This window comes from Lineus longissimus, chromosome 14 (genome assembly GCF_910592395.1).
Source record: "Lineus longissimus chromosome 14, tnLinLong1.2, whole genome shotgun sequence".
Classification (NCBI taxonomy): Eukaryota; Metazoa; Nemertea; class Pilidiophora; order Heteronemertea; family Lineidae; genus Lineus; species Lineus longissimus.
Genome location: NC_088321.1, coordinates 13305457 through 13321247, shown reverse-complemented (window position 1 = coordinate 13321247; position 15791 = coordinate 13305457). Strand labels below are relative to the sequence as shown.

The 15791-nt window shown below is 40.7% G+C and overlaps 1 protein-coding gene across 1 annotated transcript; it reads left to right on the top strand.

Moving 5' to 3' along the window:
- Positions 1–4: 4 nt before the first annotated feature.
- On the top strand, positions 5–9922 carry LOC135498705 (uncharacterized). The gene is made up of 3 exons (XM_064789087.1): positions 5–177; positions 1914–4369; positions 7440–9922. The coding sequence occupies exons 2-3, from the start codon at positions 2051–2053 to the stop codon at positions 9780–9782; spliced, it is 4662 nt and encodes a 1553-aa protein (XP_064645157.1). The 5' UTR covers positions 5–177; positions 1914–2050; the 3' UTR covers positions 9783–9922.
- The last annotated feature ends 5869 nt before the right edge of the window (positions 9923–15791 follow it).

The window sequence follows — 15791 nt, the reverse complement described above, 5'->3', positions numbered from 1 at the left end:
AAAACCCTTACGGTTATCCAAAAGTGCCATCTGTGAACCAATTAGTCAACTACGATATCATGAAATCCTATTATTGTTTCCAATTTTGATAAAATGTGCCAATTTCGCAGCGATCAAACTAAAAGATCAGCGTAGGAGATAATAAAGACGCTACTCCGTGTATCACTCATCCTTTTGGTAACTTCGTAATTCCATCGTTTATCATATATATGCTATATCAGCCGTAATAACTAGAGACAAGTGTGGTGCACATCGTTAAACTTGGCTACCGGGTGTCCCTGAAAAATTACAATATTCCTGGTTTTTGATTGGCCTTTGACTAGAGGAACGGGAGGCGTATCTCACGATCAGAAGATTGCTTTTGCACATATGCATGGCATGTTTACCTGCTGCACTATCACTAAGACTGAGGCTTTACCACGTTGAAATAAGACATCCTCCCACGGTCATGCCCCCCCCCCCGCCCCCCATCGACTGACAAACGCCCACCACTGATAAAATACGTAAAAGAATAGAAGGCACTCCAGTACTGTAGGCCTCCATTGTGCAATATCGGTTGTCACATTTGCAACAACGATTACTATTATACTGAGTCATCTCGAAAGATTTCTCAAAACTTCAACCTTTGTGTAACCTAGAGTCACAAGCCTATAAAGCTTCAACTCAACTGAACTGTTTGGCATGAATGAGAATACTATATCTGAACACGGGAAAAGCCGCAGTTATCTTCAATATCTACAGTAAACGCTTGTGAAATTTCAAACAATGTCAGACATCTGACCATTGGCCTGCATTATAATTGCATTACTATATCCATTTTCTATTTCTATTTTCCTGTATCACCAGTAAATATATTGAACACGAATGGTGTATCCCTTTAAAAGTTTAATGGCATAGAACGAGGCAACGGATAATCTCAACCAGCTGAGACTGTTTTTTAAAGGTATAATGCATTCTTTAACTGGTGGTCAAGGAAAATGAAAATGCAGTTAAGGCCGTATGGTAGTATTTATGCATACGAATTAAGTTTTTGGATAGCTGTCTTGACAACGGTAGTTACAGGCACTTTTATTCAGTGTGTATTTACGCAATGGGAAATTTCAAATCCAATTACATATTTCAAATTATTAGCATTTAGTGTAACCCTTTCATAATCGTTGCAGGTGTTGATCTGATTCCCACTCCCTGACACCATTCATAATCTGATTCCTGCACCATAACACCATTCATAATCTAATTCTCAAATGCTGACACTATTCATAATCTAATCCCCGCCCCCTGCTTATTCTATCATTTCCCGATTCTTGCATGCTGACATCATTTATAATCTGATCCCTACCCCCTGACACTGATATTGATCTTTCATAGTCTAATTCCCACGTGGTGAAACTGCTCATAATCTGATTCCCACCTTTTTAAGAATCTGGTGAAGTCCTCCATCTGCGTAGATTCGTTTATCTCGGGCGGAAGGAAATCATATGTAGTGGATCCTCCCTTGATATCGAATACCTCTCTATTCGGGACAACCACTGTATGAAGGACACTAGGTTTGGTCCCAAATTCAATTAGACCTGTGTCTAATCAGGCACCTCTCTAGTCACATGATTAGGTACAGCACTTATCGATCCCGAGGGTGTCCTTAATAGAGAGGTTCTACTTTATACATGTATATCATTAATTCTAATATCATTTTATCAAATTAATCCAAATGGTGGATTTCGTGCCCGATCAAAAACCCAAAATGATGCCGGTTGCTATTGTAGCATTCATCCAAAATTCATATGATTAGGGTTTGAAACCTGGTTCGTGGTTATCTTGTAAAAAGAGGTAAACGCAATCTGTTAGAAGTATTTTGGCTTTCATTAAACAATTCAACAAATTTTGTACCTTTCTCTCATCCTTTTTATTTGCAGGTTTCGTGGCAGAGATCACTGATGATAAATTACTACCAAAACAGGAGTGGAAAATCGATTTGTTGAAAGCACAAAAAAAACGAATCGTGCGAAACACATGAAATTAGCAGATATACTGTACAATCTCTGTGACCTTGATGGACGACCCCAGTTGGTTGGACAGATGGTCGAGTAGCGCAATATTTTTTTATTGGGCAAAGAAGGTGATTGACGGAGTGCGAGATCTATGTTATGGTTCAAAGAAGAGGACTTTGTATTGGCCTAATTATTGTGCACCTTTGAGCACTAGGATGGCGCCAAAATCATCCATCACTTGTGTGCAATGTGAGAAATCATTTTCGACGAAGCAAGGTCTTGTCAGACATATTCGCATTCATACAGGAGAAAAACCATTCCAATGCCAATATTGTGAGAAATCATTTTCACGTAAGAAGAATCAGTTGACTCATGAACGTATTCACACTGGAGAAAAACCATTCCAATGCCAATATTGTGAGAAATCATTTTCATGTAAGAAGAATCAGTTGACTCATGAACGTATTCACACTGGAGAAAAACCATTCCAGTGCAAGTATTGTGAGAAATCATTTTCACAGAAGGGACATCGATTGACTCATGAGCGTATCCACACAGGAGAAAAACCATTCCAGTGCAAATTTTGTGATAAATCATTTCCACAGAAGGGAAATCTATTGGCTCATGGACGTATTCACACTGGAGAAAAACCATTCCAGTGCAAATATTGTGAGAAATCATTTTCACAGAAGGGACATCGATTGACTCATGAGCGTATCCACACAGGAGAAAAACCATTCCAATGCAAATATTGTTATAAATCATTTCCACGGAAGGGATATCTATTCATTCATGAGCGTATTCACACTGGAGAAAAACCATTCCAGTGCAAGTATTGTGAGAAATCGTTTTCACATAAAGGATATCTAGTGACTCATGAGCGTATTCACACTGGAGAAAAACCATTCCAATGTAAATATTGTGAGAAATCATTTTCACAGAAGGGACATCGATTGACTCATGAGCGTATCCACACAGGAGAAAAACCATTCCAATGCAAATATTGTTATAAATCATTTCTACAGAAGATACATCCATTCATTCATGAGCATATTCACACTGGAGAAAAACCGTTCAGATGTAAACAATGTGAGAAATCATTTTTCTCAAAGCGGGCTCTTGTCAGTCATAGTCATATTCATGCAGGAGACAAACCATTACAACTCAGCTTCAACTGTAAATATTGTCATAAACCCTTAAAGAGTGAGTCTGGCTTACAAAAACATAAGCGCAGCCACAATGATACTTCTCGTAATACTCGCAAGGTGTCTGATGCAAGTCCCGGCAAGGATAAACGGTTAAAGTCAAAAAGTGGCAAAGCTATGAAAAGTTCTCGTTCAAGGTCTCGTTGTGAGCAAACTGATGTGGGAGAAGATGCAGTAGTATTAACTGGTCCTTCAAATAGCAATAATTCTCCAAATGGACAAAACCAAGTCCCTGCATGTTCTGCGACGAATGAATGTTTGATCAGCAGAGAGCCTGAGAGTGAAGTATCAAAGTTGCCTGCTGCAGTCGGGTGTTTGGACATGGATATCAAGGATGCTGCTGCAAAAATGACTGTTATCGTTGGGAATGAAACTGTTGGTCTGGGTACTGCCAAAAGTGAAGATTATCAAGTTTTGCGGCTGGGTGTGAAACGAGATTTGATTGATCATCATTCTAATCAGCTTGGAAACGTTAAAAGTGAACTCATTGACATGTTTGCTGCGGACCAGTCTGATGGAAGTGATGAACCAGCTCACACGTCTGCTACAGGGCAGTCCAGGGCTGAACTAGACATATGTGCTGTTCATGTTATAGAGGAGAGAAATGTCAACAGTGGGGCCTTCAACCTGCCATGTAACACATCTCCTAAAGAACAGTCTAATGTCAAAAGTGCGCCATGTAACACATCTCCTATAGAACAGACCAATGTCAAAAGTAAGCCATGTAACACATCTCCTATAGAACAGACCAATGTCAAAAGTGAGCCATGTAACACAACTTCTATAGAACAGTCCAATGTCAAAAGTGAGCCAGGTGACACATCTCCTATAGAACAGACCAATGTCAAAAGTGAGCAGTGTGACATGTCTTTACAAGAGCAGGGTTATATCATAGAGGAGGTGAGACCGTGTGATATGTTAGGTAACATGTCTGCTTCTAAGCAGTCAAATGTTAATGGTGAGCCATTTGACGCATTTCCTAAAGAGGGGGCAAATGTCAAAAGTGAGCCAATTGCCACATCTCCTATAGATCTGGGGGATGACATGTCTCAAGCATTGCATGTTAGGGTAGAGCAGGAAAACTCCAGTTGTGCACATGATATTGATATGTCCAAGATTGATGAATACATTGCAGTGTTTGATCGCTGGGCAGAAATGTTGTGTGAAAATACAGATTAGGTCAAGAGAATATAACTGTTGTATTCTCCTGTTAAATATCGATGATTCAAAAAGGCGAGCAGTCTTAGACTCATGTGTATGGAGAGTTTCGTTTCCTCTTTTTTATTGGGTTTTTAGCATGTTCGTGTATGTATGGAAACAGACCATGAGATTAATACATTGTGTAAAAGCTTGAGTGAATACAACGAAATAAACATATCTAAACTATGGCTGTATTTTTATTTCTTGTCAGCCTTCTCCATAAACAATTTGTACCGGTAAATTGTCTGGAATGAGATGGATTTCCATACAAGGAATTTTGTATTGATATCTACAAACAAGACGACAAAGTCACTTGTCTTGACCGTGTCCGAAGGGCAATTTGTAACCTGCCCGCTCAAAGGACACTCTGTAATACAGCAAGTGTTTAGCTCCTTAGCTCCTTCATATAGGACACCCAACAAGAGGCTAGCTCCTGACCCCTTCGAAAGGCATTTCAGACGGCAGCAAATGGTTTGCTCCTCCGTCGATCCACTCCTCCAGGAGTGACTTTCTCTTGACCCCCAATGAGCCACAATCGTTAAGCAAGCGGTTTGCTCCTTCCACCTCCAAAGAACACTCTAGAAAACAGCCAGTGGCTTTCTCTTGACCACAAGGAACCACCCTTCCCATAGGACACACTAGATGGCGGCCGCAGTGTCTTGCACCTGAAAGTGACCCCTCCAATACCACACTGTGAGTGTGAGGCAGTCAGTGGCTTGCTCCTTTGCACACCTTGTGAGGCAGCAATTCACTTCAGTAGGATGTAATGGCTTGCTCCTGACCTCTCCAAAGGCCCCTCTCTGAGTCAAAATATCACTTGATATTAATGCGCGATTATTGCTTGAAATGTGAGCTAGTGTGTCCCGAAGAAAAAACAGTAAAGTGTCTTGGCTGGCAAGACTCAGATCGACCGCTTCATCACTTTCCAAAACCCTTACGGTAATCCCAAAGTGCCATCTGTGAACCAATTACTCAACTACGATATGATAAAATCCTATTATTGTTTCCAATTTTGATAAAATGTGCCAATTTCGCAGCGATCAAACTAAAAGATCAGCGTAGGAGATAATAAAGACGCTACTCCGTGTATCACTCATCCTTTTGGTAACTTCGTAATTCCATCGTTTATCTATATATATGCTATATCAGCCGTAATAACTAGAGACAAGTGTGGTGCACATCGTTAAACTTGGCTACCAGGTGTCCCTGAAAAATTACAATATTCCTGGTTTTTGATTGGCCTTTGACGAGAGGAACGGGAGGCGTATCTCACGATCAGAAGATTGCTTTTGCACATATGCATGGCATGTTTACCTGCTGCACTATCACTAAGACTGAGGCTTTACCACGTTGAAATAAGACATCCTCCCACGGCCATGCCCCCCCCCCCGTCCCCCATCGACTGACAAACACCCACCACTGATAAAATACGTAAAAGAATTGAAGGCACTCCAGTACTGTAGGCCTCCATTGTGCAATATCGGTTGTCACATTTGCAACAACGATTACTATTATACTGAGTCATCTCGAAAGATTTCTCAAAACTTCAACCTTTGTGTAACCTAGAGTCACAAGCCTATAAAGCTTCAACTCAACTGAACTGTTTGGCATGAATGAGAATACTATATCTGAACACGGGAAAAGCTGCAGTTATCTTCAATATCTACAGTAAACGCTTGTGAAATTTCAAACAATGTCTGACACCTGACCATTGGCCTGCATTATAACTGCACTACCGCATCGATTTTGTATTTCTATTTTCCTGTACCACCAGTAAATATATTGAACACGAATGGTGTATCCCTTTAAAAGTTTAATGGCATAGAACGAGGCAAAGGATAATCTCAACCAGCTGAGACTGGTTTTTAAAGGTCTGATGCATTCTTTAACTGGTGGTCAAGGAAAATGAAAATGCAGTTATACACAAGGCCATATGGTAGTAATTATGCATACGAATTTACTACCCCGGTATTTATAGTATTTGTATAGATGTCTTGACAACAGCAAGTACTGACACTTTTATTTAGTGTGTATTTACGCAATGGGTAATTTTCAAAATCATATTTCAAATTATTAGCATTTAGTGTAAGCCTTTAATAATCGTTGCAGGTGTTGATCTGATTCCCACTCCCTGACACCATTCATAATCTAATTCTCAAATGCTGACAACATTCATAATCAAGTCCCCGCCCCTGCTTATTCTATCATTTCCCGATTCTTGCATGCTGACATCATTTATAATCTGATCCCTACCCCCTGACACTGATATTGATCTTGCATAGGCTTATTCCCACGTGGTGAAACTGCTCATAATCTGATTCCCACCTTCTTAAGAATCTGGTGAAGTCCTCCATCTGCGTAGATTCGTTTATCTGGAGCGGTAACTAAGGAAAGCATATGCAGTGGATCCTCCCTTAATATCAAATACCTCTCTATTCGAGACAACCACTGTATGAAGGACACTAGGTTTGGTCCCAAATTGGTTGTTACCATTCAACTAGACCTGTGTCTAATCAGGCACCTCACTAGTCACATGATTAAGTACAGGACTTATCAATCCCGAGGGTGTCCTTCATAGAGAGGTTCTACTTTATATGTGTATATCATTAATTCTAATATCATTTTATCAAATTAATCCAAATGGTGGATTTCGTGCCCGATCCAAAATCCAAAATGGCTGCCGATTGCCATTGTATCGTTCATCCAAAATTCATATGATTAGGGTTTGAAACCTGGTTCGTGGTTATCTTGTAAAAAGATGTAAACGCAATCTGTTGGAAGTATTTTGGCTTTCATTAAACAATTCAACAAATTTTGTACCTTTCTCTCATCCTTTTTATTTGCAGGTTTCGTGGCAGAGGTCACTGATGATAAATTACTACCAAAACAGGAGCGGAAAATCGATTTGTTGAAAGCACAATAAAAACGAATCGTGCGAAACTCATGAAATTAGCAGATATACTGTACAATCTCTGTGACCTTGATGGACGACCCCAGTTGGTTGGACAGATGATCGAGTAGCGCAATATTTTTTTAATGGGCAAAGAAGGTGATTGACGGAGTGCGAGATCTATGTTATGGTTCAAGGAAGAGGACTTTGTATTGGCCTAATTATTGTGCACCTTTGAGCACTAGGATGGCGCCAAAATCATCCATCACTTGTGTACAATGTGAGAAATCATTTTCGACGAAGCAAAGTCTTGTCACACATATTCGCATTCATACAGGAGAAAAACCATTCCAATGCCAATATTGTGAGAAATCATTTTCACATAAGAGGAATCAGTTGACTCATGAACGTATTCACACTGGAGAAAAACCATTCCAGTGCAAGTATTGTGAGAAATCATTTTCAAGTAAGAAGAATCAGTTGTCTCATGAACGTATTCACACTGGAGAAAAACCATTCCAGTGCAAGTATTGTGAGAAATCATTTTCAGATAAGAGGAATATTTTGAATCATGAACGTATTCACACTGGAGAAAAACCATTCCAGTGCAAGTATTGTGAGAAATCATTTTCACAGACTGGACATCGATTGATTCATGAGCATATTCACACTGGAAAAAAACCATTCAGATGTGTGCAATGTGAGAAATCATTTGTAACCAAGCAAAGTCTTGAAATGCATATTCGGATTCACACTGGAGAAAAACCATTCCAGTGCAAGTATTGTGAGAAATCATTTTCACAGACTGGACATCGATTGATTCATGAGCGTATTCACACTGGAGAAAAACCGTTCAGATGTGTACAATGTGAGAAATCATTTTTCTCAAAGCAGGCTCTAGTCGGTCATAGTCATATTCATGCAGGAGACGAACCATTCCAACTCAGCTTCAACTGTAAATATTGTCATAAAACCTTTAAGAGTGAGTCTGGCTTACAAAAACATAGACGCAGCCACAATGATACCTCTCGTAATACTCGCAAGGTGTCTGATGCAAGTCCCGGCAAGGATAAACGGTTAAAGTCAAAAAGTGGCAAAGCTATGAAAAGTTCTTGTTCAAGGTCTCGTTGTGAGGAAACTGATGTGGGAGAAGATGCAGTAGTATTGACTGGTCCTTCAAATAGCAATAATTCTCCAAATGGACAAAACCCAGTCCCTGCATGTTCTGCGACGAATGAATGTTTGATCAGCAGAGAGGCTGAGAGTGAGGTATCAAAGTTGCCTGCTGCAGTCGGGTGTTCAGACATGGATATCAAGGATGCTGCTGCAAAAATGACTGTTATCAATGGGAATGAAACTGTTGGTCTGGGTACAGCCAAAAGTGAAGATTATCAAGTTTTGCGGCTGGGTGTGAAACGAGATTTGATTGATCATCATTCTAATCAGCTTGGAAATGTTAAAAGTGAACTCATTGACATGTTTGCTGCCGACCAGTCTGATGAAAGTGTTGAACCAGCCCTCACATCTGCTACAGGGCAGTCCAGGGCTGAACTAGACATACGTTCTGTTCATGTTACAGAGGAGAGAAATGTCAACAGTGGGGCCTTCAACCTGCCATGTAACACATCTCCTATAGAACAGTCCAATGTCAAAAGTGAGCCATGTAACACAACTCCTATAGAACAGACCAATGTTAAAACTGAACAGTGTGACATGTCTCTTCAAGAGCAGGGTTATATCATAGAGGTAGTGAGACCGTGTGATATGTTATGGAACATGTCTCCTTCTAAGCAGGCGAGTGTCAAAGTTGAGCCGTTTGACGCATTTCCTGAAGAGGGGGCCAATGTCAAAAGTGAGCCATGTGACACATCTCCTACAGATCAGGTCAATGTAAAAAGTAAGCAGTGTGACACGTCTCTTCAAGAGCAGGGTTATATCATAGAGGTAGTGAGACCGTGTGAAATGTCAGGTAACATGTCTCCTGTTAAGCAGGCAGATGTCAAAGGTGAGCCGTTTTACGCATTTCCTAAAGAGGGGGCCAATGTCAAAAGTGAGCCATGTGACACATCTCCTACAGACCAGGTCAATGTAAAAAGTGAGCAATATGACTTGTCTCTTCAAGAGCAGGGATATATCATACAGGTAGTTGGACCATGTGACATATATCCTACAGATCAGGCCAATGTCAAAGGTGAACCAGGTGACATGTGTCCTTTCGAACAGGCCAAGGTGATAGGTGAGCCAGATAACTTGTCTCCTATTGAGCAGGTTGATATCAAAAGCGAACCATGTGACATTTCTCCTGTAGAGTTCGCCAATATTAAAAGTGGAACAAGTGCCACATCTCCAATAGATCAGGGGGATGACATGTCTCAAGCAGAGCATGTTAGGGTAGAGCAGGAAAACTCCAGTGGTGCACAGGTCGATATGTCCAAGATTGATGAATACATTGCAGTGTTTGATCGCTGGGCAGAAATGCTGTGTGAAAATACAGATTAGGTCAAGAGAATATAACTTTTGTATTCTCCTGTTAAATATCGATGATTCAAGAAGGCGACCAGTCTTAGTCTCATGTGTATGGAGAGTTTGGTTTCCTCTTTTTTATTGAGTTTTTAGCATGTTCGTGTATGTATGGAAACAGACCGTGAGATTAATACATTGTGTAAAAGCTTGAGTGTATACAATAAAATAAAAAGAACTAAACTATGGCTGTATTCATTTCTTGTCAGCCTTCTCCATAAACAATTTTTACCGGTAAATAGTCTGGAATGAGAAGGATTTCCATATAATGAATTTTGTATTGATATCTACTAACAAGACAACCAAGTCACTTGTCTTGACCGCGTCCGAAGGGCAATTTGTAACCTGCCCGCTCAAAGGACACTCTGTAATACAGCAGGTGTTTAGCTCCTTAGCTCCTTCATATAGGACACCCAACAAGAGGCTAGCTCCTGACCCCTTCGAAAGGCATTTCAGAAGCCAGCAAGTGGTTTGCTCCTCCGTCGATCCACTCCTCCAGGAGTGACTTTCTCTTGACCCCCAATGAGCCACAATCGTTAAGCAAGCGGTTTGCTCCTTCCACCTCCAAAGGACACACTAGAAGACAGCCAGTGGCTTTCTTCTGACCACAAGGAACCACCCTTCCCATAGGACACACTAGATGGCGGCCGCATGTCTTGCACCTGAAAGTGACCCCTCCAAATACCACACTGTGAGTGTGAGGCAGTCAGTGGCTTGCTCCTTTGCACACCTTGTGAGGCAGCAATTCACTTCAGTAGGCTGTAATGGCTTGCTCCTGACCCCTCCAAAGGCCCTTCTCTGAGTCAAAATATCACTTGATATTAATGCGCGATTATTGCTTGAAATGTGAGCTAGTGTGTCCCGAAGAAAAAACAGTAAAGTGTCTTGGCTGTCATGAACTCAGATCGACCGCTTCATCACTTTCCAAAACCCTTACGGTAATCCCAAAGTGCCATCTGTGAACCAATTAGTCAACTACGATATCATGAAATCCTATTATTGTTTCCAATTTTGATAAAATGTGCCAATTTCGCAGCGATCAAACTAAAAGATCAGCGTAGGAGATAATAAAGACGCTACTCCGTGTATCACTCATCCTTTTGCTAACTTCGTAATTCCATCGTTTATCTATATATATGCTATATCAGCCGTAATAACTAGAGACAAGTGTGGTGCACATCGTTAAACTTGGCTACCGGGTGTCCCTGAAAAATTACAATATTCCTGGTTTTTGATTGGCCTTTGACTAGAGGAACGGGAGGCGTATCTCACGATCAGAAGATTGCTTTTGCACATATGCATGGCATGTTTACCTGCTGCACTATCACTAAGACTGAGGCTTTACCACGTTGAAATAAGACATCCTCCCACGGTCATGCCCCCCTCCCGCCCCCCATCGACTGACAAACGCCCACCACTGATAAAATACGTAAAAGAATAGAAGGCACTCCAGTACTGTAGGCCTCCATTGTGCAATATCGGTTGTCACATTTGCAACAACGATTACTATTATACTGAGTCATCTCGAAAGATTTCTCAAAACTTCAACCTTTGTGTAACCTAGAGTCACAAGCCTATAAAGCTTCAACTCAACTGAACTGTTTGGCATGAATGAGAATACTATATCTGAACACGGGAAAAGCCGCAGTTATCTTCAATATCTACAGTAAACGCTTGTGAAATTTCAAACAATGTCAGACACCTGACTATTGGCCTGCATTATAACTGCACTACCGCATCGATTTTGTATTTCTATTTTCCTGAACCACCAGTAAATATATTGAACACGAATGGTGTATCCCTTTAAAAGTTTAATGGCATAGAACGAGGCAAAGGATAATCTCAACCAGCTGAGACTGGTTTTTAAAGGTCTGATGCATTCTTTAACTGGTGGTCAAGGAAAATGAAAATGCAGTTATACACAAGGCCATATGGTAGTAATTATGCATATGAATTTATTACCCCGGTATTTATAGTATTTGTATAGATGTCTTGACAACAGCAAGTACTGACACTTTTATTTAGTGTGTATTTACGCAATGGGTAATTTTCAAAATCATATTTCAAATTATTAGCATTTAGTGTAAGCCTTTAATAATCGTTGCAGGTGTTGATCTGATTCCCACTCCCTGACACCATTCATAATCTAATTCTCAAATGCTGACAACATTCATAATCAAATCCCCGCCCCCTGCTTATTCTATCATTTCCCGATTCTTGCATGCTGACATCATTTATAATCTGATCCCTACCCCCTGACACTGATATTGATCTTGCATAGGCTTATTCCCACGTGGTGAAACTGCTCATAATCTGATTCCCACCTTCTTAAGAATCTGGTGAAGTCCTCCATCTGCGTAGATTCGTTTATCTGGAGCGGTAACTAAGGAAAGCATATGCAGTGGATCCTCCCTTAATATCAAATACCTCTCTATTAGGGACAACCACTGTATGAAGGACACTAGGTTTGGTCCCAAAATGGTTGTTACCATTCAACTAGACCTGTGTCTAATCAGGCACCTCACTAGTCACATGATTAGGTACAGGACTTATCAATCCCGAGGGTGTCCTTGATAGAGAGGTTCTACTTTATACATGTATATCATTAATTCTAATATCATTTTATCAAATTAATCCAAATGGTGGATTTCGTGCCCGGTCAAAAACCCAAAATGATGCCGGTTGCTATTGTAGCGTTCATCCAAAATTCATATGATTAGGGTTTGAAACCTGGTTCGTGGTTATCTTGTAAAAAGATGTAAACGCAATCTGTTAGAAGTATTTTGGCTTTCATTAAACAATTCAACAAATTTTGTTCCTTTCTCTCATCCTTTTTATTTGCAGGTTTCGTGGCAGAGGTCACTGATGATAAATTACTACCAAAACAGGAGCGGAAAATCGATTTGTTGAAAGCACAATAAAAACGAATCGTGCGAAACTCATGAAATTAGCAGATATACTGTACAATCTCTGTGACCTTGATGGACGACCCCAGTTGGTTGGACAGATGATCGAGTAGCGCAATATTTTTTTAATGGGCAAAGAAGGTGATTGACGGAGTGCGAGATCTATGTTATGGTTCAAGGAAGAGGACTTTGTATTGGCCTAATTATTGTGCACCTTTGAGCACTAGGATGGCGCCAAAATCATCCATCACTTGTGTACAATGTGAGAAATCATTTTCGACGAAGCAAAGTCTTGTCACACATATTCGCATTCATACAGGAGAAAAACCATTCCAATGCCAATATTGTGAGAAATCATTTTCACATAAGAGGAATCAGTTGACTCATGAACGTATTCACACTGGAGAAAAACCATTCCAGTGCAAGTATTGTGAGAAATCATTTTCAAGTAAGAAGAATCAGTTGTCTCATGAACGTATTCACACTGGAGAAAAACCATTCCAGTGCAAGTATTGTGAGAAATCATTTTCAGATAAGACGAATATTTTGAATCATGAACGTATTCACACTGGAGAAAAACCATTCCAGTGCAAGTATTGTGAGAAATCATTTTCACAGACTGGACATCGATTGATTCATGAGCATATTCACACTGGAAAAAAACCATTCAGATGTGTGCAATGTGAGAAATCATTTGTAACCAAGCAAAGTCTTGAAATGCATATTCGGATTCACACTGGAGAAAAACCATTCCAGTGCAAGTATTGTGAGAAATCATTTTCACAGACTGGACATCGATTGATTCATGAGCGTATTCACACTGGAGAAAAACCGTTCAGATGTGTACAATGTGAGAAATCATTTTTCTCAAAGCAGGCTCTAGTCGGTCATAGTCATATTCATGCAGGAGACGAACCATTCCAACTCAGCTTCAACTGTAAATATTGTCATAAAACCTTTAAGAGTGAGTCTGGCTTACAAAAACATAGACGCAGCCACAATGATACCTCTCGTAATACTCGCAAGGTGTCTGATGCAAGTCCCGGCAAGGATAAACGGTTAAAGTCAAAAAGTGGCAAAGCTATGAAAAGTTCTTGTTCAAGGTCTCGTTGTGAGGAAACTGATGTGGGAGAAGATGCAGTAGTATTGACTGGTCCTTCAAATAGCAATAATTCTCCAAATGGACAAAACCAAGTCCCTGCATGTTCTGCGACGAATGAATGTTTGATCAGCAGAGAGGCTGAGAGTGAGGTATCAAAGTTGCCTGCTGCAGTCGGGTGTTCAGACATGGATATCAAAGATGCTGCTGCAAAAATGACTGTTATCAATGGGAATGAAACTGTTGGTCTGGGTACAGCCAAAAGTGAAGATTATCAAGTTTTGCGGCTGGGTGTGAAACGAGATTTGATTGATCATCATTCTAATCAGCTTGGAAATGTTAAAAGTCAACTCATTGACATGTTTGCTGCCGACCAGTCTGATGAAAGTGTTGAACCAGCCCTCACATCTGCTACAGGGCAGTCCAGGGCTGAACTAGACATACGTTCTGTTCATGTTACAGAGGAGAGAAATGTCAACAGTGGGGCCTTCAACCTGCCATGTAACACATCTCCTATAGAACAGTCCAATGTCAAAAGTGAGCCATGTTACACATCTCCTATAGAACAGTCCAATGTCAAAAGTGAGCCATGTAACACATCTCCTATAGAACAGACCAATGTCAAAAGTGAACAGTGTGACATGTCCCTTCAAGAGCAGGGTTATATCATAGAGGTAGTGAGACCGTGTGATATGTTAGGTAACATGTCTCCTTCTAAGCAGGCGAGTGTCAAAGGTGGGCCGTTTGACGCATTTCCTAAAGAGGGGGCTAATGTCAAAAGTGAGCCAGGTGACACATCTCCTACAGATCAGGTCAATGTAAAAAGTAAGCAGTGTGACATGTCTCTTCAAGAGCAGGGTTATATCATAGAGGTAGTGAGACCGTGTGATATGTCAGGTAACATGTCCCCTGTTAAGCAGGCAGATGTCAAAGGTGAGCCGTTTGACGCATTTCCTAAAGAGGGGGCCAATGTCAAAAGTGAGCAATGTGACTTGTCTCTTCAAGAGCAGGGATATATCATACAGGTAGTTGGACCATGTGACATATATCCTACAGATCAGGCCAATGTCAAAGGTGAACCAGGTATTAACAGCGAACCATGTGACATTTCTCCTGTAGAGATGGCCAATATTAAGAGTGGAACAAGTGCAACATCTCCTGTAGGTCTGGGGGATGACATGTCTCAAGCAGGGCATGTTAGGGTAGAGCAGGAAAACTCCATTGGTGCACATGTCGCTATGTCCAAGATTGATGAATACATTGCAGTGTTTGATCGCTGGGCAGAAATGTTGTGTGAAAATACAGATAAGGTCAATAGAATATAACTGTTGTATTCTCCTGTTAAATCAGTGATCGATGATTCAAAAAGGCGACCAGTCTTAGTCTGACGTGTATGGAGGGCTCGGTTTCCTCTTTTTTTTTCGAGTTTTTAGCAAGTTCGAGTATCCATGGAAATAGACCACGTGATTAATACATTGTGTAAAAGCTTGAGTGAATACAATAAAATTAAAATAACTAAACTATGGCTGTATTCATTTCTTTTCAGACTTCTCCATAAACAATTTGTACTGGTAAATAGTCTGGAATGAGAAGGATTTCCATACAATGAATTTCGTATTGATCTACAAACAAGACAACCAAGTCACCTGTCTTGACCCCGTCCGAGGGGAACCACCCTTCCATAGTACACTCCAGATAGCGGCCGCGGTGTCTTGAATCTGAAAAGGATCCCTCCAAAGCCAGTGGCTTGCTCCTTTGCATACCTTGTAAGGCAGCAATTCACTTCAGTAGGCTGTAATGGCTTGCTCCTGACCCCTCCAAAGGCCACTCTATGAGTCAAAATATCACTTCATATTAATGCGCGATTATTGCTTGAAATATCAGCTGGTATGTCCCGAAGAAAAAACAGTAAAGTGTCTTGGCTGTCATGAACTCAGATATACCGCTTCTTCACTTTCCAAAACCCTTACGGTTATCCAAAAG